Here is a 22,753-nt window from a genome sequence, read left to right as displayed (position 1 = left end):
AATGGTACTCCGGACTGGACTAGTACTTGAGGCTTGTATAGAGTTAGTCATGCTCAACTTTCGTCCGTGCTAATGGTCCCACTCTTCATGGTAGCTGATCTGACTGTGAAATAACCACTTCTATTATAGTGCCATGAAACAAAATCATTCATCATTCCCAAAGCCAGTGGGATGTTTAAAATGCGATGCGCATCGATAGGCCAAAACAACTCCATTATCAACGTTTCATCCCACACCCTATTCTCTGTATCAATAAGCTCGAAAACTTTTGTAATCACAATATTACCTCTTAGTGTCATTACCTTCCGAGAGGGGCTACGAGGTATCCATGGGTCTTCCCAAATATTGATTTGGGATCCATAACTGACTCTCCAAATATGCCCTCTCTTAAAAGACTGAATACCACTCCACAAACTCTGCCAAGTATACGAGCTACCTTTCTTAAGGCTGCAATTAAGAAGGTCTCCATCAGGAAAACATTTGGCTCTCAACACTTTAGCACATAAAGATTCTGGTTCACACAAAAGCCTCCAACACTGCTTCGCTAAAAGAGCTAAATTAAAACAATGGAAATCTCTGAATCCCATTCCACCCTTATCTTTTGGCACACACGTTTTCCACCAAGCAAACCGGTGCATATGTTTTTTCAGGTCATCATCTCCCCACCAGTATTTAGACATAGATGTGGTAATGCTATTACAGACCTGCTTAGGCAATTTAAACACTGGCATAGCATAGGAAAGGAATTGCCTGTATGACAGCCTTAAGTAACACTTCCCTACCTCCATAGGATAAAAGCTTCTCCTTCCACCCTCTGATTCTGTTCAACACTCTGTCAATGAGGTGTTGAAAACAATCCGTTCTGTCCACTCCCACAATAGGAGGCAGCCCCAAATATTTGTCCATGATTGCTTCCACCATGATGTTTAGCGACGTGCATACGTCCACCCTAGTATCATTTGGAGTACATGGGATAAAAAAGATACTTGATTTGGCCTAGCTCACCAATTGTCCAGAAGCTGCACAATAGTCATCTAGTGCCCGCCGAAGATTAGTTGCATTTGAAGCATTCGCTTGCATAAGAATTAACGAGTCATCCGCAAATAATAGGTGGGAAACCGAGGGGGCATCTCGGCACACCTTTACTCCCAAAATATTACCAGCCTCCTCCTCATACATGATCAAGCTTGACAATCCCTCGCCACAGAGCAAAAACAAGTATGGCGATAAAGGATCGCCCTGTCTGAGTCCCCTGGACAGAATAAAATAATCAGTTAACACATTATTCACCAGTACCTGATATCGAACAGACCGTACACATTGAGAAAGAAGAAAACTTGTTATTTCTTTTTTTGTGCAAAAATAGACTTTTTGAAGGAAACCAATCAAAATCCCATCAGTATAATCAAAATGGAGCAACTTTCGTATTGGGCAAAATTGCACCTGTACATCGAGAGCGCAAGACAATCTCTGGTACGAGCGTCTGCGCTCATAGCAGGGATCGTACCAGGCGACGCCAGTCGATGCCACGAGGATTCTTAGTTAAATAGATGTATGTAGATTTGATAAACACTCGGCCAATCCCAAAGTCTCTTCATATTTAGAAAATCAAGGTACCTTTAATAAGGTCTTCATGTGGTCTGTACACAAGCAAGTGATCTTGACTAAGGACAACCTGGCAAAGCATCGCTGGGAGGTAGTAAACGGTGTTGCTTCTGCGGTCGGGATGAAACAATACAACATCCTTTCCTCAAAGATCTGCTAGCCAAATTATTGCGGCGTACAATACATGTATCCTTTAATGTCAGTCCTCCTAATAGCATTGAAACTTTCTTTGGGACATGGCTAAACGGGGTAGAGCCTAAGGCAGCAATGCATATTTCGAGTCTGTGTGCTTTATTTTGGGCTATTCGAATTTGTCGGAATAATTTTATTTTTAATAGACAAAACATCATATTTTTGTAGGTCATCTTCCGGGCGACTGGATGGATCCGTACATGGTCATTACTCAGCCATGCAAAAATGGGGAGCATATGTATTATGGATCAAACCGTTGGGAGACGGTAGCACGAGATACCTACAACTGGTTTGGATGATGGTCCAACATAGGATAGTTATCTTGTTCTTTTTTTGCCGGTTGTGGGAGCTTACTTTGTGGAGACTAATTTGCTTAATAATAGGGTTTTATGCATCAGTTGATGTAGAGGCCGGGGCAATACTCCTTTTTTGAAAAAAAACATATTATCACCTTAATTGTATGTCTTAGATTTGGACAACATTATTCTTTTCCAAATAAGTAGTCGTAAATTGGTTTTGTGTAGTAAACAATAGCCAGTCCAAACTTACACGCTGAAATCGGACTCATCTGATGCTTACAATATTTCATAGGCTAAGTTTGACACAAGCTGCATTATTTCTGGGTAATCACCTGCCCTTTATTCGTAAATTATTCATACTGGAATTCCAATGCAATTCAGCGGATTTACAAGTCACATGTGGCGCCCCGAGAACGTGGTATGAGCCTTCATGTGTTTGAGTTTCCTTTTACATGTTGAACCTTCTTTGTAGCATGATGTTTTCACGTCAACATGTTGTTTGCATAATCAATCAACAGCAGGCCCCTGCTTTGGTTGGGCTATGGGCCAGTTATGCGTTGGGCCCAAGTCGGCATGATTTGACATCTCGTCCTTTTCCTTTGCTTCTCTGGAGGATTCTCTCCCTGCGCAAAAGCCTACGCTTGACTTGAGGAGGGACATCGGCGTAGTTCGGGCTGTCTATGGGTTAGTCAAAGGTGGCAAGGTTAGACATTACATGTTGTGGCATCCAACCAAAACTGCCCTAATATTTTTGTAGCTTAAAGTTGTTTGTAGATAAAAAAATATCATGCCCATGAAATTTTTACTGAAACAGATGTGTGATTACGGGTATAGAAACAAAGAATAGAACTGCCAATGTATATAAACTTTTGAGGCATTTTAAGATAGAATGTCACTTCAAAAGAAAAAAAACTTGGATCATTGTATGACATAGTTCATACATTCAAATCAATCTACCCAAACTAGAAAGGACACTTGGATGTAGCCAAACCTAGAATGGACACTTAGATTGACCTGCTCTACCGCTTAACGTTTTACTCTTGTTATTCATAACCAAACTTATCAATTCATACAGAATGCTATAAAAAATCAACAATATGAAGTATGTACACTAGAGTGTGTGTTTAATCATCACTATCTTTTACTGAAAAAGTGAAAGTGCACAACAGGCAAAAAATCCGAATTCTCACCTAGCCAGAGTTGCCCTTGATTCCTCCTTTTGTTGCAGATTTCTTCCTTACATAATCCGTTAGACTTTTCCATAGGAGGATTTTCTTCAAATATAGTGAGAGTTTGCTTAACATCATGTTCTTGCTTCTCACAGGAAAAATCCAGTTTGTTGTAAAGCTTGCCAACATCATTAGTACTAGCTTCTTTTCAAACTTTGGAGTGAGTTTGTAAGTCGATCCTATTGGTTTTCCGCTTTCCTGGAGAACGATCTTTGCACCTGATCACCCCTGCTATCTTCAACTCTTCTTTAGCCTTCGTAACCAAGATGTCCAATTCACTCAATATTAAAAACTTTTCTGAATTGAGACTAATAACAAAATTATAGATAGACAAGACATCAATCTTGGCAAACATTGTATCATATTCAGATGAATGGTCCTTCATCTTTTGATGCACGCCACGTGGAAAAATCTGAAAGAAAAACACTTCAGTACATTGCTGAATGACAACTTCCAGCATATGCTTACTCAATACACATCTAAAAATATTGTGATTCACCTTATCAGGGCGGTAAACTTCATACGATGCTTTAGGCTAACAGATCACCTTCAGAGCTGTTGCAAAGTGGATTGCATTCCAATTCTTAGTGTCAATGCAAGATTTAACCAGAAAATCCTTTAGAAGAATTCGAAAGAACTTTAAATGTTCCTTTTCAAGTGATTCGTTTTCATGCAAGATATGCGCTTCCTTAATGATATAGTCATTAACCTGGAATAAAAAGGAGCATTTGCTTCATCAATGAAAGCAACATGGAGGTAATGAATTGTAGGATATGTTGTGTTGATGAATAGAACAAATTTGGGTTCTTGGTGTCAAATTGCAGTATGATATTTCGATAAAAACTTCGATCATTGGCAATAGAGGGCTATAAGCGCAGAATTAGTTGAGGAAATCTAGCATTTCATAACAAGAGAAGATTTATTCATGCTTAATATAGATGCTGCAAAGAAAATAAAGTACTGACATTAAGAAGGGAGAACATCACGTGTGAGAAATAAGGAAGGACAAGCGGTAACCTCACCATCTCAGGCTTGCAACCAATGTAATGTTGCTTTAAGAAGAATATTAAATCTTCATCCGGATTTGGTAGTTTTCTAGGCAATAAAGTATACATGGGATTCTTCAGACTGCAAATGACCACCTTACAATCCGGAACATGAACATGCAGACATGTTATTCTCTGAAAAAGAAAATAGTGGTCAATATTGTTCATTCAGACAGGAGCTACAAGAAAGATAACCAAGTATACTAACCAGGTTCATTTCAATTATTCTTTTATATTCAACATTCCCCACAACTAATTTATTTTCATAACCACACAGCTCAGTTAGCCTCTTGGCTAGGTGATCGTCAATAGCTTTAGTCATGGTGTCAAGGGGGGAAGGCACCGTCTCATTTTTTATGAATTCCTCCAGATTCTGAGAAATAAACGCAGAAGGGAATTAAAAGGCTTTTCAAATGTGATGCAAGTGTCTAAATCATGAAAGGGGGCAGGGAAATTTAATAGCCCTGCATCGACAATAAAGCATAGTGCTACCCAAGTTTCCATTTGGACGAATCTCTCAGTGGTGCTCCCAAAATGTTAATGCCTAGAGCTAGATGTTAGTATTTTCTAAAACAATCCATTGTATCGTTCTTAGTCTTACTCTGTTCTAGTTGGCAACAGAAAGCGTAAGAAAATATGACAAAAAACAGTAAGAGCGAGAATGGGAGCGGTACTAACAAGTGGTGGCAAGCATTCCCAGAAGTCCTGTATGTAGAAAAAAGAAGGAGAAATCACTTAGATCATCTTGAATTTCTCAATGATGAATGGTTCCAATGACTAAGGAACATCAGCAACAAAAAACGAGTACCTCCACCGGATCATTCAGGTAGTCCCCATCAAAAGAGAAAATTGCGATGCCTATGGGTGCTTCGTATAGCAGCATAGCCATGTGTCCTGTTGAGAAACCAATTAATAACCAAGAAAACTTAAGCAAATGCGTGTTGGCCCAGTCCCGATGTCAAGTACTTTATGACGAAGGCAGGGAGTGTCACTATGTAACATCACTATGTAGCATCTTCCGGCAGGCTGGTCTTTCTCCTAGCAGGTCTGCATGACATCCTCGGATGGGCTAGATCAGCAGTCGACCTACCACATAGTGACACACCCTTCCAGATGTGGTGGGCAACCGCCTGCGCCTAGGCACCCACCCCTACTCGCAAGGGCCTGGCTTCCCTAATCATTCTCACCGCTTGGTGGCTCTTGAAACATCGAAACGGCTGTATCTTCGATGGCGATCGACCTTCGATTTTTCGTCTCTCCATCATCATAAAGGACGAGGCGCCTTTGGGCCAAGGCCGGCACCACCGGGATCCAAAACATCACCCCAGAGAGTTAGCTTAATTTCATTTGGAGATGAGCAACCCCTAGCTTCATGCTTCAAACGCTTGCTTCTATGCCTCTTTGCGTACATGGCTTCCTGAGCGCTTGCAATCCCATGTTGTAACTTTTCTTTTATCAATGAAAAATACGCAAGCTATGCGTATTCGCAAAAAAAATATAATAAAGTTTGACCAAGTGAATAGACATATGTGAAAAGATCAACGGTATGAAATATGTTTATAATATGAAAATACATTTCATAATTAAACTACTGGAATAAAATTTATTTTACAGTGTTTATGAATTTTCAGATATATTTGATCAAACTTGATGAAGAATTACTTAGGAGAATCCTAGAACTTCAATTATTTTCAGACGGAGTGAGTAGTGTGCTCTTTATATTTGGTTTTGTTGTTCTTTTTCCCGTTTAACTCTTTGTATTATGTAACCTAAGGTGTACAAATCATAGTTACCGAATTCGTTCGCCTAGTCTCCAGCTCTGATGTGAAAGCCTAGGTCTGAGCTGGGTTGGTTATACCTAGCAATGCGATATTTTTATGTCGTTACCTTATTGAAGGCATTTCACGGATATGCTTGGACTGATTTTTCTGGGTGAAAACCTAAATTCTGGTCTTGGATGGTTGGATCCGGTGACTGCGGCGCTTGATCGCCGCTCCCTTTCTGAAGGCATTGTTGTTGAAGACATTCTCATCCATATGGTGTCATGAGATGGTTGGTGCGGATATGGTCATTGTTATAATTTGCTGATCGTATACTCAATCCTCAAGTTTTGTTTTCCTTGCCTACACATAGCTTTGGTCTTATATGACTTTGCTATTTGTCGACATATTTCTTGTATGATTGTGTTGGTGTTGACTGTGTGTATCCTATCTGTACAGAGAGCGAATGTATGCTCACCATGTTTGTATCCTCTTTATGCTTCATTTTAAGTCAATAACATCCACCCATTGTCAAAAATATCATCGACCTCCGATCTAGATCTATCGACCTAGATCAAGGTTTGAATGACTAGGCGTGGCTATTCCAGGATTGGCCACACCCTTATCTTGGCGTTGAGCTCCATCAACGTGTGGGTCAGTGCTCTGCTAGGTCATGTGCACGTGCTCGTGTTGTAATTTGGGAGGGCATCTCCGATGGCGTATTCTAAATCAGATATACTACACGTTCATGGACATGCCCGGACACGTTTACGGACACGGATACAAGAATCAGACATCGAACCATGTGCACCAAATGTTTGCCTCATGTCCAGCCTCCTCTATTTGACATATATATGTTGAATCAGTAGCATCACAACTCGGATCTTCAACAAGTTTTCACATCCAAGCAATCCCAAAAGTTATCAGTCCGGTTGTCCGTGCAAAAACCGTCAATTTTTGCAAGGAAACCGGTATCTGTGGCAAATTCTTCACTGTACAATTGGCTACTCCTCAATGGCCGGCTCCTCCAACTTGGCCGCCAAGCGCCTGAACATCCTTGCACGGTAGGCTTGCACAATCTGTACCCAAGTCTTCCGCCTTCAACGTCAGCATCTTGGCATCGTCCGAGTTGGACGTGAGATCAACCCTCTTCTCTTCTAGCTAGATGTTCTTCTTCGTCTCCACCATGCAATGACTCGATATTTTGCCTCTTTTAGTATATAGTATAGGATTTTTATATGGTTTCAAACTATTTTCGATATATCTCACATATTTCTATCGTTAACCTTTTTTCTGAGGGAAATCCATCATGTCGGTTTATATTTCATGCGAAAACAGCGATACATCGTTTGTTCATACATCCAGTAGAAAACCCGGGGGCTCCGATTTCCAAACAATGGTTCGAGAAACCTCCGAGTTCCTAGCCAACAAATCAGCCACCTCATTAGCTTCCCTAGGACAGTGAGAAAAAACTATCGAAATAAAATTGCGAGCCGGAAAAGAACACTCCTCATAAATTGTTGCAGCCGGTCCAAGTGAATTTCCACCACCTTGCATGATTTCGACGACCTCCAAGCAGTCAGCCTCGATGCAAATTCTGTTACACCCAACTTCATTTGCGAGTAGGAGCCCGTCTCGTAAACCTCTAGCTTCTGCCGTTGTCGCATCTTCTACAAATGAAATATCACTGCATGACGCTGCCACAAAGACGCCAAAATTATCTCGTAAAATGGCACCCGTTCCTCCTGTTCCACTGTCATGATTAAAAGTGGCATCAACATTGAGTTTAAGAATTCCCTCTGGCGAACAGCACCAGCCGTGCCTTTTAAGTTTTACCTTCTTCGACTTGGCCTTAGAAAAATTCTTAGCAAGAGTTATAATTGCTTGTGCTGACCTGCTCGGTTCGAAGATACGTTCGCCATGGGTGTACTGACGCCGTTCCCACCAAACATACCAAACTACAGTGGCCACGAGATCATTGCGGTGCACATCGGCCACAAGTGCGTTGGTAGAATTCTTTGATTGGAGCAAGTAAGCAAGAACCGATCCACCCTCTCTCTCAAGCGTACAACCCTCCTGTACTAAATCATGCAGCCCCAAGATTCTCCATATTTCCCATACTCTAGGACATAAGAACATGGCACGCCTAATACTCTCACAATCTGAACTGCAAATAGGACATTGCGCACTTGTACTCATATGCCCATTGGCAAGAACTCCATAGCAGGGGATAGCTCCAAGCAAAGTTCTCCATATGTGTATTTTAATTTTTGATGGCACACACAGTTTCCAAATGGTACTCCGGACTGGACTAGTACTTGAGGCTTGTATAGAGTTAGTCATTCTCACCTTTCGTCCGTGCTGATGGTCCCACTCTTCATGGTAGCTGATCTGACTGTGAAATAACCACTTCTATTACAGTGCCATGAAACAAAATCACTCATCATTCACAAAGCTAGTGGGATGTTTAAAATGCGATGCGCATCGATAGGCCAAAACAACTCCATTATCAACTGTTCATCCCACACCCTATTCTCTGTATCAATAAGCTCAGAAACTTTTGTAATCACAATATTACCTCTTGGTGTCATTACCTTCCGAGAGGGGCTACGAGGTATCCATGGGTCTTCCCAAATATTGATTTGGGATCCATCACTGACTCTCCAAATATGCCATATCTTAAAAGACTGAATACCACTCTACAAACTCTGCCAAGTATACGAGCTACCTTTCTTAAGGTTGCAATTAAGAAGGTCTCCATCAGGAAAATATTTGGCTCTCAACACTTTAGCACATAAAGATTCTGGTTCACACAAAAGCCTCCAACATTGCTTCGCTAAAAGAGCTAAATTAAAACAATGCAAATCTCTGAATCCCATTCCACACTTATCTTTTGGCACACACATTTTCCACCAAGCAAACCAGTGCATACGTTTTTTCAGGTGATCATCTCCCCACCAGTATTTAGACATAGATGTGGTAATACTATTACAGACCTGCTTAGGCAATTTAAACACTGACATAGCATAGGAAAGGAATTGCCTGTATGACAGCCTTAAGTAACACTTCCATACCTCCATAGGATAAAAGCTTCTCCTTCCACCCTCTGATTCTGTTCAACACTCTATCAATGAGGTGTTGAAAACAATCCGTTCTGTCCACTCCCACAATAGGAGGCAGCCCCAAATATTTGTCCATGATTGCTTCCGCCATGATGTTTAGTGACGTGCATACCTCCACCCTAGTATCAACAGGAGTACATGGGCTAAAAAAGATACTTGATTTGGCCTCGCTCACCAATTGTCCAGAAGCTGCACAATAGTCATCCAGTGCCCGCCGAAGACTAGTTGCATTTGAAGCATTGGCTTGCATAAGAATTAACGAGTCATCCGCAAATAATAGGTGGGAAACCGAGGGGGCATCTCGGCACACCTTTACTCCCAAAATATTACCAGCCTCCTCCTCATACATGATCAAGCTTGACAATCCCTCGGCACAGAGCAAAAACAAGTATGGCGATAAAGGATCGCCCTGTCTGAGTCCCCTGGACAGAACAAAATAATTAGTAAACACATTATTCACCCGTACCTGATATCGAACAGACCGTACAGATTGAGAAAGAAGAAAACTTGTTATTTCTTTTTTGTGCAAAAATAGACTTTTTGAAGGAAACCAATCAAAATCCCATCAGTATAATCAAAATGGAGCAACTTTCGTATTGGGAAAAATTGCACCTGTACATCGAGAGCGCAAGACAATCTCTGGTACGAGCGTCTGCGCTCATAGCAGGGATCGTACCAGGCGACGCCAGTCAGTGCCAGGAGTATTCTTAGTTAAATAGATGTATGTAGATTTGATAAACACTCGGCCAATCCCAAAGTCTCTTCATATTTAGAAAATCAAGGTACCTTTAATAAGGTCTTCATGTGGTCTGTACACAAGCAAGTGATCTTGACTAAGGACAACCCGGCAAAGCGTCGCTGGGAGGTAGTAAACGGTGTTGCTTCTGCGGTCGGGATGAAACAATACAACATCCTTTCCTCAAAGATCTGCTAGCCAAATTATTGCGGCGTACAATACATGTATCCTTTAATGCCAGTCCTCCTAATTGCATTGAAACTTTCTTTGGGACATGGCTAAACGGGGTAGAGCCTAAGGCAGCACTGCATATTTCGAGTCTGTGTGCATTATTTTGGGCTATTCGAATTTGTCGGAATAATTTTATTTTTAACAGACAAAACATCATGTTTTTGCAGGTCATCTTCCGGGCGACTGGATGGATCCGTACATGGTCATTACTCAGCCATGCAAAAATGGGGAGCATATGTATTATGGATCAAACCGTTGGGAGACGGTAGCACGAGATACCTACAACTTGTTTGGATGATGGTCCAACATAGGATAGTTATCTTGTTCTTTTTTTGCCAGTTGTGGCAGCTTACTTTGTGGAGACTAATTTGCTTGATAATAGGGTTTTATGCATCAGTTGATGTAGAGGCCGGGGCAATCCTCCTTTTTTGAAAAAAAACATATTATCACCTTAATTGTATGTCTTAGATTTGGACAACGTTATTCTTTTCCAAATAAGTAGTCGTAAATTGGTTTTGTGTAGTAAACAATAGCCAGTCCAAACTTACACGCTGAAATCAGACTCATCTGATGCTTACAATATTTCATAGGCTAAGTTTGACAGAAGCTGCATTATTTCTGGGTAATCACCTGCCCTTTATTCGTAAATTATTCATACTGGAATTCCAATGCAATTGAGAGGATTTACAAGTCACATGTGGCGCCCCGAGAACGTGGTATGAGCCTTCATGTGTTTGAGTTTCCTTTTACATGTTGAACCTTCTTTGTAGTATGATGTTTTCACGTCAACATGTTGTTTGCATAATCAATCAACAGTAGGCCCCTGCTTTGGTTGGGCTATGGGCCAGTTATGCGTTGGGCCCAAGTCGGCATGATTTGACATCTCGTCCTTTTCCTTTGCTTCTCTGGAGGATTCTCTCCCTGCGCAAAAGCCTACGCTTGACTTGAGGAGGGACATCGGCGTAGTTCGGGCTGTCTATGGGTTAGTCAAAGGTGGCAAGGTTAGACATTACATGTTGTGGCATCCAACCAAAACTGCCCTAATATTTTTGTAGCTTAAAGTTGTTTGTAGATAAAAAAAATATCATGCCCATGAAATTTTTACTGAAACAGATGTGTGATTACGGGTATAGAAACAAAGAATAGAACTGCCAATGTATATAAACTTTTGAGGCATTTTAAGATAGAATGTCACTTCAAAAGAAAAAAACTTGGATCATTGTATGACATGGTTCATACATTCAAATCAATCTACCCAAACTAGAAAGGACACTTGGATGTAGCCAAACCTAGAATGGACACTTAGATTGACCTGCTCTACCGCTTAACGTTTTACTCTTGTTATTCATAACCAAACTTATCAATTCGTACAGAATGCTATAAAAAATCAACAATATGAAGTATGTACACTAGAGTGTGTGTTTAATCATCACTATCTTTTACTGACAAAGTGAAAGTGCACAACAGGCAAAAAATCCGAATTCTCACCTAGCCAGTGTTGCCCTTGATTCCTCCTTTTGTTGCGGATTTCTTCCTTACATAATCCGTTAGACTTTTCCATAGGAGGATTTTCTTCAAATGTAGTGAGAGTTTGCTTAACATCATGTTCTTGCTTCTCACAGGAAAAATCCAGTTTGTTGTAAAGCTTGCCATCATCATTAGTACTAGCTTCTTTTCGAACTATGGAGTGAGTTTATAAGTCGATCCTATTGGTTTTCCGCTTTCCTGGAGAACGATCTTTGCACCTGATCGCCCCTGCTATCTTCAACTCTTCTTTAGCCTTCGTAACCAAGATGTCCAATTCACTCAATATTAAAAACTTTTCTGAACTGAGACTAATAACAAAATTATAGACAGACAAGGCGTCAATCTTGGCAAACATTGTATCATATTCAGATGAATGGTCCTTCATCTTTTGATGCACGCCACATGGAAAAATCTGAAAGAAAAACACTTCAGTACATTGCTGAATGACAACTTCCAGCATATGCTTACTCAATACACATCTAAAAATATTGTGATTCACCTTATCAGGGCGGTAAACTTCATATGATGCTTTAGGGTAACAGATCACCTTCAGAGCTGTTGCAAAGTGGATTGCATTCCAATTCTTTGCGTCAATGCAAGATTTAACCAGAAAATCCTTTAGAAGAATTCGGAAGAACTTTAAATGTTCCTTTTCAAGTGATTCGTTTTCATGCAAGATATGCGCTTCCTTAATGATATAGTCATTAACCTGGAATAAAAAGGAGCATTTGCTTCATCAATGAAAGCAACATGGAGGTAATGAATTGTAGGATATGTTGTGTTGATGAATAGAACAAATTTGGGTTCTCGGTGTCAAATTGCAGTATGATATTTCGATAAAAACTTCGATCATTGGCAATAGAGGGCTATAAGCGCAGAATTAGTTGAGGAAATCTAGCATTTCATAACAAGAGAAGATTTATTCATGCTTAATATAGATGCTGCAAAGAAAAGAAAGTACTGACATTAAGAAGGGAGAACATCACGTGTGAGAAATAAGGAAGGACAAGCGGTAACCTCACCATCTCAGGCTTGCAACCAATGTAATGTTGCTTTAAGAAGAATATTAAATCTTCATCCGGATTTGGTAGTTTTCTAGGCAATAAAGTATACATGGGATTCTTCAGACTGCAAATGACCACCTTACAATCCGGAACATGAACATGCAGACATGTTATTCTCTGAAAAAGAAAATAGTGGTCAATATTGTTCATTCAGACAAGAGCTACAAGAAAGATAACCAAGTATACTAACCAGGTTCATTTCAATTATTCTTTTATATTCAACATTCCCCACAACTAATTTCTTTTCAGAACCACACAGCTCAGTTAGCCTCTTGGCTAGGTGATCGTCAATAGCTTTAGTCATGGTGTCAAGTGGGGAAGGCACCGTCTCATTTTTTATGAATTCCTCCAGATTCTGAGAAATAAACGTAGAAGGGAATTAAAAGGCTTTTCAAATGTGATGCAAGTGTCTAAATCATGAAAGGGGGCAGGGAAATTTAATAGCCCTGCATCGACAATAAAGCATAGTGCTACCCAAGTTTCCATTTGGACGATTCTCTCAGTGGTGCTCCCAAAATGTTAATGCCTAGAGCTAGATGTTAGTATTTTCTAAAACAATCCATTGTATCGTTCTTAGTCTTACTCTATTCTAGTTGGCAACAGAAAGCGTAAGAAAATATGACAAAAAACAGTAAGAGCGAGAATGGGAGCGGTACTAACAAGTGGTGGCAAGCATTCCCAGAAGTCCTGTATGTAGAAAAAAGAAGGAGAAATCACTTAGATCATCTTGAATTTCTCAATGATGAATGGTGCCAATGACTAAGGAACATCAGCAACAAAAAACGAGTACCTCCACCGAATCATTCAGGTAGTCCCCATCAAAAGAGAAAATTGCGATGCCTGTGGGTGCTTCGTATAGCAGCATAGCCATGTGTCCTACTGAGAAACCAATTAATAACCAAGCAAACTTAAGCAAATGCGTGTTGGCCCAGTCCCGATGTCAAGTACTTTCCGACGAACGCAGGGCGTGTCACTATGTAGCATCACTATGTAGCATCTTCCGGCAGGCTGGTCTTTCTCCTAGCAGGTCTGCATGACATCCTCGGATGGGCTAGATCAGCAGTCGACCTACCACATAGTGACACGCCCATCCAGATGTGGTGGGCAACCACCTGCGCCTAGGCACCCACCCCTACTCGCAAGGGCCTGGCTTCCCTAATCATTCTCACCGCTTGGTGGCTCTTGAAGCATCGAAATGGCTGTATCTTCGATGGCGATCGACCTTCGATTTTTCGTCTCTCCATCATCATAAAGGACGAGGCGCCTTTGGGCCAAGGCCGGCACCACCGGGATCCAAAACATCACCCCAGAGAGTTAGCTTAATTTCATTTGGAGATGAGCAACCCCTAGCTTCATGCTTCAAACGCTTGCTTCTATGCCTCTTTGCGTACATGGCTTCCTGAGCGCTTGCAATCCCATGTTGTAACTTTTCTTTTATCAATGAAAAATATGCAAGCTATGCGTATTCGCGAAAAAAACATAATAAAGTTTGACCAAGTGAATAGACATATGTGAAAAGATCAACGGTATGAAATATGTTTATAATATGAAAATAAATTTCATAATTAAACTACTGGAATAAAATTTATTTTACAGTGTTTATGTATTTTCAGATATATTTGATCAAACTTGATGAAGAATGACTTAGGAGAATCCTAGAACTTCAATTATTTTCAGACGGAGTGAGTAGTCTGCTCTCTATATTTGGTTTTGTTGTTCTTTTTCCCGTTTAACTCTTTGTATTATGTAACCTAAGGTGTACAAATCATAGTTACCGAATTCGTTCGCCTAGTCTCCAGCTCTGATGTGAAAGCCTAGGTCTGAGCTGGGTTGGTTATACCTAGCAATGCGATATTTTTATGTCGTTACCTTATTGAAGGCATTTCACGGATATGCTTGGACTGATTTTTCTGGGTGAAAACCTAAATTCTGGTCTTGGATGGTTGGATCCGGTGACTGCGGCACTTGATCGCCGCTCCCTTTCTGAAGGCATTGTTGTTGAAGACATTCTCATCCATATGGTGTCATGAGATGGTTGGTGCGGATATGGTCATTGTTATAATTTGCTGATCGTAGACTTAATCGTCAAGTTTTGTTTTCCTTGCCTACACATAGCTTTGGTCTTATATGACTTTGCTATGTATCGACATATTTCTTGTATGATTGTGTTGGTGTTGACTGTGTGTATCCTATCTGTACAGAGAGCGAATGTATGCTCACCATGTTTGTATCCTCTTGATGCTTCATTTTAAGTCAATAACATCCACCCATTGTCAAAAATATCATCGACCTCCGATCTAGATCTATCGACCTAGATCAAGGTTTGAATGACTAGGCGTGGCTATTCCAGGATTGGCCACACCCTTATCTTGGCGTTGAGCTCCATCAACGTGTGGGTCAGTGCTCTGCTAGGTCATGTGCACGTGCTCGTGTTGTAATTTGGGAGGGCATCTCCGATGGCGTATTCTAAATCAGATATACTACACGTTCATGGACATGCCCGGACACGTTTACGGACACGGATACAAGAATCAGACATCGAACCATGTGCACCAAATGTTTGCCTCATGTCCAGCCTCCTCTATTTGACATATATATGTTGAATCAGTAGCATCACAACTCGGATCTTCAACAAGTTTTCACATCCAAGCAATCCCAAAAGTTATCAGTCCGGTTGTCCGTGCAAAAACCGTCAATTTTTGCAAGGAAACCGGTATCTGTGGCAAATTCTTCACTGTACAATTGGCTACTCCTCAACGGCCGGCTCCTCCAACTTGGCCGCCAAGCGCCTGAACATCCTTGCACGGTAGGCTTGCACAATCTGGACCCAAGTCTTCCGCCTTCAACGTCAGCATCTTGGCATCGTCCGAGTTGGACGTGAGATCAACCCTCTTCTCTTCTAGCTTGATGTTCTTCTTCGTCTCCACCATGCAATGACTCGATATTTTGCCTCTTTTAGTATATAGTATAGGATTTTGATATGGTTTTCAAACTATTTTCGATATATCTCACATATTTCTATCGTTAACCTTTTTTTCTGAGGGAAAGCCATCATGGCGGTTTATATTTCATGCGAAAACAGCGATACATCGTTTGTTCATACATCCAGTAGAAAACCCGGGGGCTCCGATTTCCAAACAATGGTTCGAGAAACCTCCGAGTTCCTAGCCAACAAATCAGCCACCTCATTAGCTTCCCTAGGACAGAGAGAAAAAACTATCGAAATAAAATTGCGAGCCGGAAAAGAACACTCCTCATAAATTGTTGCAGTCGGTCCAAGTGAATTTCCACCACCTTGCATGATTTCGACGACCTCCAAGCAGTCAGCCTCGACGCAAATTCTGTTACACCCAACTTCATTTGCGAGTAGGAGCCCGTCTCGTAAACCTCTAGCTTCTGCCGTTGTCGCATCTTCTACAAATGAAATATCACTGCATGACGCTGCCACAAAGACGCCAAAATTATCTCGTAAAATGGCACCCGTTCCTCCTGTTCCACTGTCATGATTAAAAGTGGCATCAACATTGGGTTTAAGAATTCCCTCTGGCGAACAGCACCAGCCGTGCCTTTTAAGTTTTACCTTCTTCGACTTGGCCTTAGAAAAATTCTTAGCAAGAGTTATAATTGCTTGTGCTGACCTGCTCGGTTCGAAGATACGTTCGCCATGGGTGTACTGACGCTGTTCCCACCAAACATACCAAACTACAGTGGCCACGAGATCATTGCGGTGCACATCGGCCACAAGTGCATTGGTAGAATTCTTTGATTGGAGCAAGTAAGCAAGAACCGATCCACCCTCTCTCTCAAGCGTACAACCCTCCTGTACTAAATCATGCAGCCCCAAGATTCTCCATATTTCCTATACTCTAGGACATAAGAACATGGCACGCCTAATACTCTCACAATCTGAACTGCAAATAGGACATTGCGCACTTGTAATCATATGCCCATTGGCAAGAACTCCATAGCAGGGGATAGCTCCAAGCAAAGTTCTCCATATGTGTATTTTAATTTTTGATGGCACACACAGTTTCCAAATGGTACTCCAGACTGGACTACTACTTGAGGCTTGTATAGAGTTAGTCATTCTCAACTTTCGTCCGTGCTGATGGTCCCACTCTTCATGGTAGCTGATCTGACTGTGAAATAACCACTTCTATTACAGTGCCATGAAACAAAATCACTCATCATTCACAAAGCTAGTGGGATGTTTAAAATGCGATGCGCATCGATAGGCCAAAACAACTCCATTATCAACTGTTCATCCCACACCCTATTCTCTGTATCAATAAGCTCAGAAACTTTTGTAATCACAATATTACCTCTTGGTGTCATTACCTTCCGAGAGGGGCTACGAGGTATCCATGGGTCTTCCCAAATATTGATTTGGGATCCATCACTGACTCTCCAAATATGCCATATCTTAAAAGACTGAATACCACTCTACAAACTCTGCCAAGTATACGAGCTACCTTTCTTAAGGCTGCAATTAAGAAGGTCTCCATCAGGAAAATATTTGGCTCTCAACACTTTAGCACATAAAGATTCTGGTTCACACAAAAGCCTCCAACATTGCTTCGCTAAAAGAGCTAAATTAAAACAATGCAAATCTCTGAATCCCATTCCACGCTTATCTTTTGGCACACACATTTTCCACCAAGCAAACCAGTGCATACGTTTTTTCAGGTGATCATCTCCCCACCAGTATTTAGACATAGATGTGGTAATACTATTACAGACCTGCTTAGGCAATTTAAACACTGACATAGCATAGGAAAGGAATTGCCTGTATGACAGCCTTAAGTAACACTTCCATACCTCCATAGGATAAAAGCTTCTCCTTCCACCCTCTGATTCTGTTCAACACTCTATCAATGAGGTGTTGAAAACAATCCGTTCTGTCCACTCCCACAATAGGAGGCAGCCCCAAATATTTGTCCATGATTGCTTCCGCCATGATGTTTAGTGACGTGCATACCTCCACCCTAGTATCAACAGGAGTACATGGGCTAAAAAAGATACTTGATTTGGCCTCGCTCACCAATTGTCCAGAAGCTGCACAATAGTCATCCAGTGCCCGCCGAAGACTAGTTGCATTTGAAGCATTGGCTTGCATAAGAATTAACGAGTCATCCGCAAATAATAGGTGGGAAACCGAGGGGGCATCTCGGCACACCTTTACTCCCAAAATATTACCAGCCTCCTCCTCATACATGATCAAGCTTGACAATCCCTCGGCACAGAGCAAAAACAAGTATGGCGATAAAGGATCGCCCTGTCTGAGTCCCCTGGACAGAACAAAATAATTAGTTAACACATTATTCACCCGTACCTGATATCGAACAGACCGTACAGATTGAGAAAGAAGAAAACTTGTTATTTCTTTTTTGTGCAAAAATAGACTTTTTGATGGAAACCAATCAAAATCCCATCAGTATAATCAAAATGGAGCAACTTTCGTATTGGGAAAAATTGCACCTGTACATCGAGAGCGCAAGACAATCTCTGGTACGAGCGTCTGCGCTCATAGCAGGGATCGTACCAGGCGACGCCAGTCAGTGCCAGGAGTATTCTTAGTTAAATAGATGTATGTAGATTTGATAAACACTCGGCCAATCCCAAAGTCTCTTCATATTTAGAAAATCAAGGTACCTTTAATAAGGTCTTCATGTGGTCTGTACACAAGCAAGTGATCTTGACTAAGGACAACCCGGCAAAGCGTCGCTGGGAGGTAGTAAACGGTGTTGCTTCTGCGGTCGGGATGAAACAATACAACATCCTTTCCTCAAAGATCTGCTAGCCAAATTATTGCGGTGTACAATACATGTATCCTTTAAAGCCAGTCCTCCTAATAGCATTGAAACTTTCTTTGGGACATGGCTAAACGGGGTAGAGCCTAAGGCAGCACTGCATATTTCGAGTCTGTGTGCATTATTTTGGGCTATTCGAATTTGTCGGAATAATTTTATTTTTAACAGACAAAACATCATGTTTTTGCAGGTCATCTTCCGGGCGACTGGATGGATCCGTACATGGTCATTACTCAGCCATGCAAAAATGGGGAGCATATGTATTATGGATCAAACCGTTGGGAGATGGTAGCACGAGATACCTACAACTTGTTTGGATGATGGTCCAACATAGGATAGTTATCTTGTTCTTTTTTTCCAGTTGTGGCAGCTTACTTTGTGGAGACTAATTTGCTTGATAATAGGGTTTTATGCATCAGTTGATGTAGAGGCCGAGGCAATCCTCCTTTTTTGAAAAAAAAACATATTATCACCTTAATTGTATGTCTTAGATTTGGACAACGTTATTCTTTTCCAAATAAGTAGTCGTAAATTGGTTTTGTGTAGTAAACAATAGCCAGTCCAAACTTACACGCTGAAATCGGACTCATCTGATGCTTACAATATTTCATAGGCTAAGTTTGACACAAGCTGCATTATTTCTGGGTAATCACCTGCCCTTTATTCGTAAATTATTCATACTGGAATTCCAATGCAATTCAGAGGATTTACAAGTCACATGTGGCGCCCCGAGAACGTGGTATGAGCCTTCATGTGTTTGAGTTTCCTTTTACATGTTGAACCTTCTTTGTAGTATGATGTTTTCACGTCAACATGTTGTTTGCATAATCAATCAACAGTAGGCCCCTGCTTTGGTTGGGCTATGGGCCAGTTATGCGTTGGGCCCAAGTCGGCATGATTTGACATCTCGTCCTTTTCCTTTGCTTCTCTGGAGGATTCTCTCCCTGCGCAAAAGCCTACGCTTGACTTGAGGAGGGACATCGGCGTAGTTCGGGCTGTCTATGGGTTAGTCAAAGGTGGCAAGGTTAGACATTACATGTTGTGGCATCCAACCAAAACTGCCCTAATATTTTTGTAGCTTAAAGTTGTTTGTAGATAAAAAAAATATCATGCCCATGAAATTTTTACTGAAACAGATGTGTGATTACGGGTATAGAAACAAAGAATAGAACTGCCAATGTATATAAACTTTTGAGGCATTTTAAGATAGAATGTCACTTCAAAAGAAAAAAACATGGATCATTGTATGACATGGTTCATACATTCAAATCAATCTACCCAAACTAGAAAGGACACTTGGATGTAGCCAAACCTAGAATGCACACTTAGATTGACCTGCTCTACCGCTTAACGTTTTACTCTTGTTATTCATAACCAAACTTATCAATTCGTACAGAATGCTATAAAAAATCAACAATATGAAGTATGTACACTAGAGTGTGTGTTTAATCATCACTATCTTTTACTGACAAAGTGAAAGTGCACAACAGGCAAAAAATCCGAATTCTCACCTAGCCAGTGTTGCCCTTGATTCCTCCTTTTGTTGCGGATTTCTTCCTTACATAATCCGTTAGACTTTTCCATAGGAGGATTTTCTTCAAATGTAGTGAGAGTTTGCTTAACATCATGTTCTTGCTTCTCACAGGAAAAATCCAGTTTGTTGTAAAGCTTGCCATCATCATTAGTACTAGCTTCTTTTCGAACTATGGAGTGAGTTTGTAAGTCGATCCTATTGGTTTTCCGCTTTCCTGGAGAACGATCTTTGCACCTGATCGCCCCTGCTATCTTCAACTCTTCTTTAGCCTTCGTAACCAAGATGTCCAATTCACTCAATATTAAAAACTTTTCTGAACTGAGACTAATAACAAAATTATAGACAGACAAGGCGTCAATCTTGGCAAACATTGTATCATATTCAGATGAATGGTCCTTCATCTTTTGATGCACGCCACATGGAAAAATCTGAAAGAAAAACACTTCAGTACATTGCTGAATGACAACTTCCAGCATATGCTTACTCAATACACATCTAAAAATATTGTGATTCACCTTATCAGGGCGGTAAACTTCATATGATGCTTTAGGGTAACAGATCACCTTCAGAGCTGTTGCAAAGTGGATTGCATTCCAATTCTTTGCGTCAATGCAAGATTTAACCAGAAAATCCTTTAGAAGAATTCGGAAGAACTTTAAATGTTCCTTTTCAAGTGATTCGTTTTCATGCAAGATATGCGCTTCCTTAATGATATAGTCATTAACCTGGAATAAAAAGGAGCATTTGCTTCATCAATGAAAGCAACATGGAGGTAATGAATTGTAGGATATGTTGTGTTGATGAATAGAACAAATTTGGGTTCTCGGTGTCAAATTGCAGTATGATATTTCGATAAAAACTTCGATCATTGGCAATAGAGGGCTATAAGCGCAGAATTAGTTGAGGAAATCTAGCATTTCATAACAAGAGAAGATTTATTCATGCTTAATATAGATGCTGCAAAGAAAAGAAAGTACTGACATTAAGAAGGGAGAACATCACGTGTGAGAAATAAGGAAGGACAAGCGGTAACCTCACCATCTCAGGCTTGCAACCAATGTAATGTTGCTTTAAGAAGAATATTAAATCTTCATCCGGATTTGGTAGTTTTCTAGGCAATAAAGTATACATGGGATTCTTCAGACTGCAAATGACCACCTTACAATCCGGAACATGAACATGCAGACATGTTATTCTCTGAAAAAGAAAATAGTGGTCAATATTGTTCATTCAGACAAGAGCTACAAGAAAGATAACCAAGTATACTAACCAGGTTCATTTCAATTATTCTTTTATATTCAACAATCCCCCCAACTAATTTCTTTTCAGAACCACACAGCTCAGTTAGCCTCTTGGCTAGGTGATCGTCAATAGCTTTAGTCATGGTGTCAAGGGGGGAAGGCACCGTCTCATTTTTTATGAATTCCTCCAGATTCTGAGAAATAAACGCAGAAGGGAATTAAAAGGCTTTTCAAATGTGATGCAAGTGTCTAAATCATGAAAGGGGGCAGGGAAATTTAATAGCCCTGCATCGACAATAAAGCATAGTGCTACCCCAAGTTTCCATTTGGACGATTCTCTCAGTGGTGCTCCCAAAATGTTAATGCCTAGAGCTAGATGTTAGTATTTTCTAAAACAATCCATTGTATCGTTCTTAGTCTTACTCTATTCTAGTTGGCAACAGAAAGCGTAAGAAAATATGACAAAAAACAGTAAGAGCGAGAATGGGAGCGGTACTAACAAGTGGTGGCAAGCATTCCCAGAAGTCCTGTATGTAGAAAAAAGAAGGAGAAATCACTTAGATCATCTTGAATTTCTCAATGATGAATGGTGCCAATGACTAAGGAACATCAGCAACAAAAAACGAGTACCTCCACCGGATCATTCAGGTAGTCCCCATCAAAAGAGAAAATTGCGATGCCTGTGGGTGCTTCGTATAGCAGCATAGCCATGTGTCCTGCTGAGAAACCAATTAATAACCAAGCAAACTTAAGCAAATGCGTGTTGGCCCAGTCCCGATGTCAAGTACTTTCCGACGAACGCAGGGCGTGTCACTATGTAGCATCACTATGTAGCATCTTCCGGCAGGCTGGTCTTTCTCCTAGCAGGTCTGCATGACATCCTCGGATGGGCTAGATCAGCAGTCGACCTACCACATAGTGACACGCCCATCCAGATGTGGTGGGCAACCGCCTGCGCCTAGGCACCCACCCCTACTCGCAAGGGCCTGGCTTCCCTAATCATTCTCACCGCTTGGTGGCTCTTGAAGCATCGAAATGGCTGTATCTTCGATGGCGATCGACCTTCGATTTTTCGTCTCTCCATCATCATAAAGGACGAGGCGCCTTTGGGCCAAGGCCGGCACCACCGGGATCCAAAACATCACCCCAGAGAGTTAGCTTAATTTCATTTGGAGATGAGCAACCCCTAGCTTCATGCTTCAAACGCTTGCTTCTATGCCTCTTTGCGTACATGGCTTCCTGAGCGCTTGCAATCCCATGTTGTAACTTTTCTTTTATCAATGAAAAATATGCAAGCTATGCGTATTCGCGAAAAAAACATAATAAAGTTTGACCAAGTGAATAGACATATGTGAAA

The 22,753-nt window shown here is 41.0% G+C and overlaps 3 protein-coding genes across 3 annotated transcripts; all 3 read right to left on the bottom strand.

Moving 5' to 3' along the window:
• Positions 1-11,913: 11,913 nt before the first annotated feature.
• On the bottom strand, positions 11,914-13,682 carry LOC123039711 (uncharacterized). Its single transcript, XM_044462753.1, has 6 exons — positions 13,602-13,682; positions 13,472-13,498; positions 13,002-13,166; positions 12,770-12,928; positions 12,247-12,456; positions 11,914-12,159 (listed from the first exon to the last, which is right to left on the bottom strand). Exons 1-6 carry the CDS (start codon positions 13,680-13,682, stop codon positions 11,914-11,916), a joined length of 888 nt encoding a protein of 295 aa, XP_044318688.1.
• Positions 13,683-19,359: 5,677 nt separating this feature from the next.
• Positions 19,360-21,342, bottom strand: LOC123042867 (uncharacterized). Its single transcript, XM_044465239.1, has 4 exons — positions 21,194-21,342; positions 20,671-20,880; positions 20,133-20,583; positions 19,360-19,620 (listed from the first exon to the last, which is right to left on the bottom strand). The coding sequence occupies exons 1-4, from the start codon at positions 21,284-21,286 to the stop codon at positions 19,493-19,495; spliced, it is 882 nt and encodes a 293-aa protein (XP_044321174.1). The 5' UTR covers positions 21,287-21,342; the 3' UTR covers positions 19,360-19,492.
• Positions 21,343-21,371: 29 nt separating this feature from the next.
• Positions 21,372-22,110, bottom strand: LOC123039710 (uncharacterized). Its single transcript, XM_044462752.1, has 3 exons — positions 22,027-22,110; positions 21,897-21,923; positions 21,372-21,590 (listed from the first exon to the last, which is right to left on the bottom strand). The coding sequence occupies exons 1-3, from the start codon at positions 22,105-22,107 to the stop codon at positions 21,372-21,374; spliced, it is 327 nt and encodes a 108-aa protein (XP_044318687.1). The 5' UTR covers positions 22,108-22,110.
• Positions 22,111-22,753: the final 643 nt, after the last annotated feature.

This window comes from Triticum aestivum, chromosome 2B (assembly GCF_018294505.1).
Source record: "Triticum aestivum cultivar Chinese Spring chromosome 2B, IWGSC CS RefSeq v2.1, whole genome shotgun sequence".
Lineage (NCBI taxonomy): Eukaryota > Viridiplantae > Streptophyta > Magnoliopsida > Poales > Poaceae > Triticum > Triticum aestivum.
Note: the sequence above shows the minus strand (reverse complement) of the source record. Positions and strands in the feature narration are given on the sequence as shown.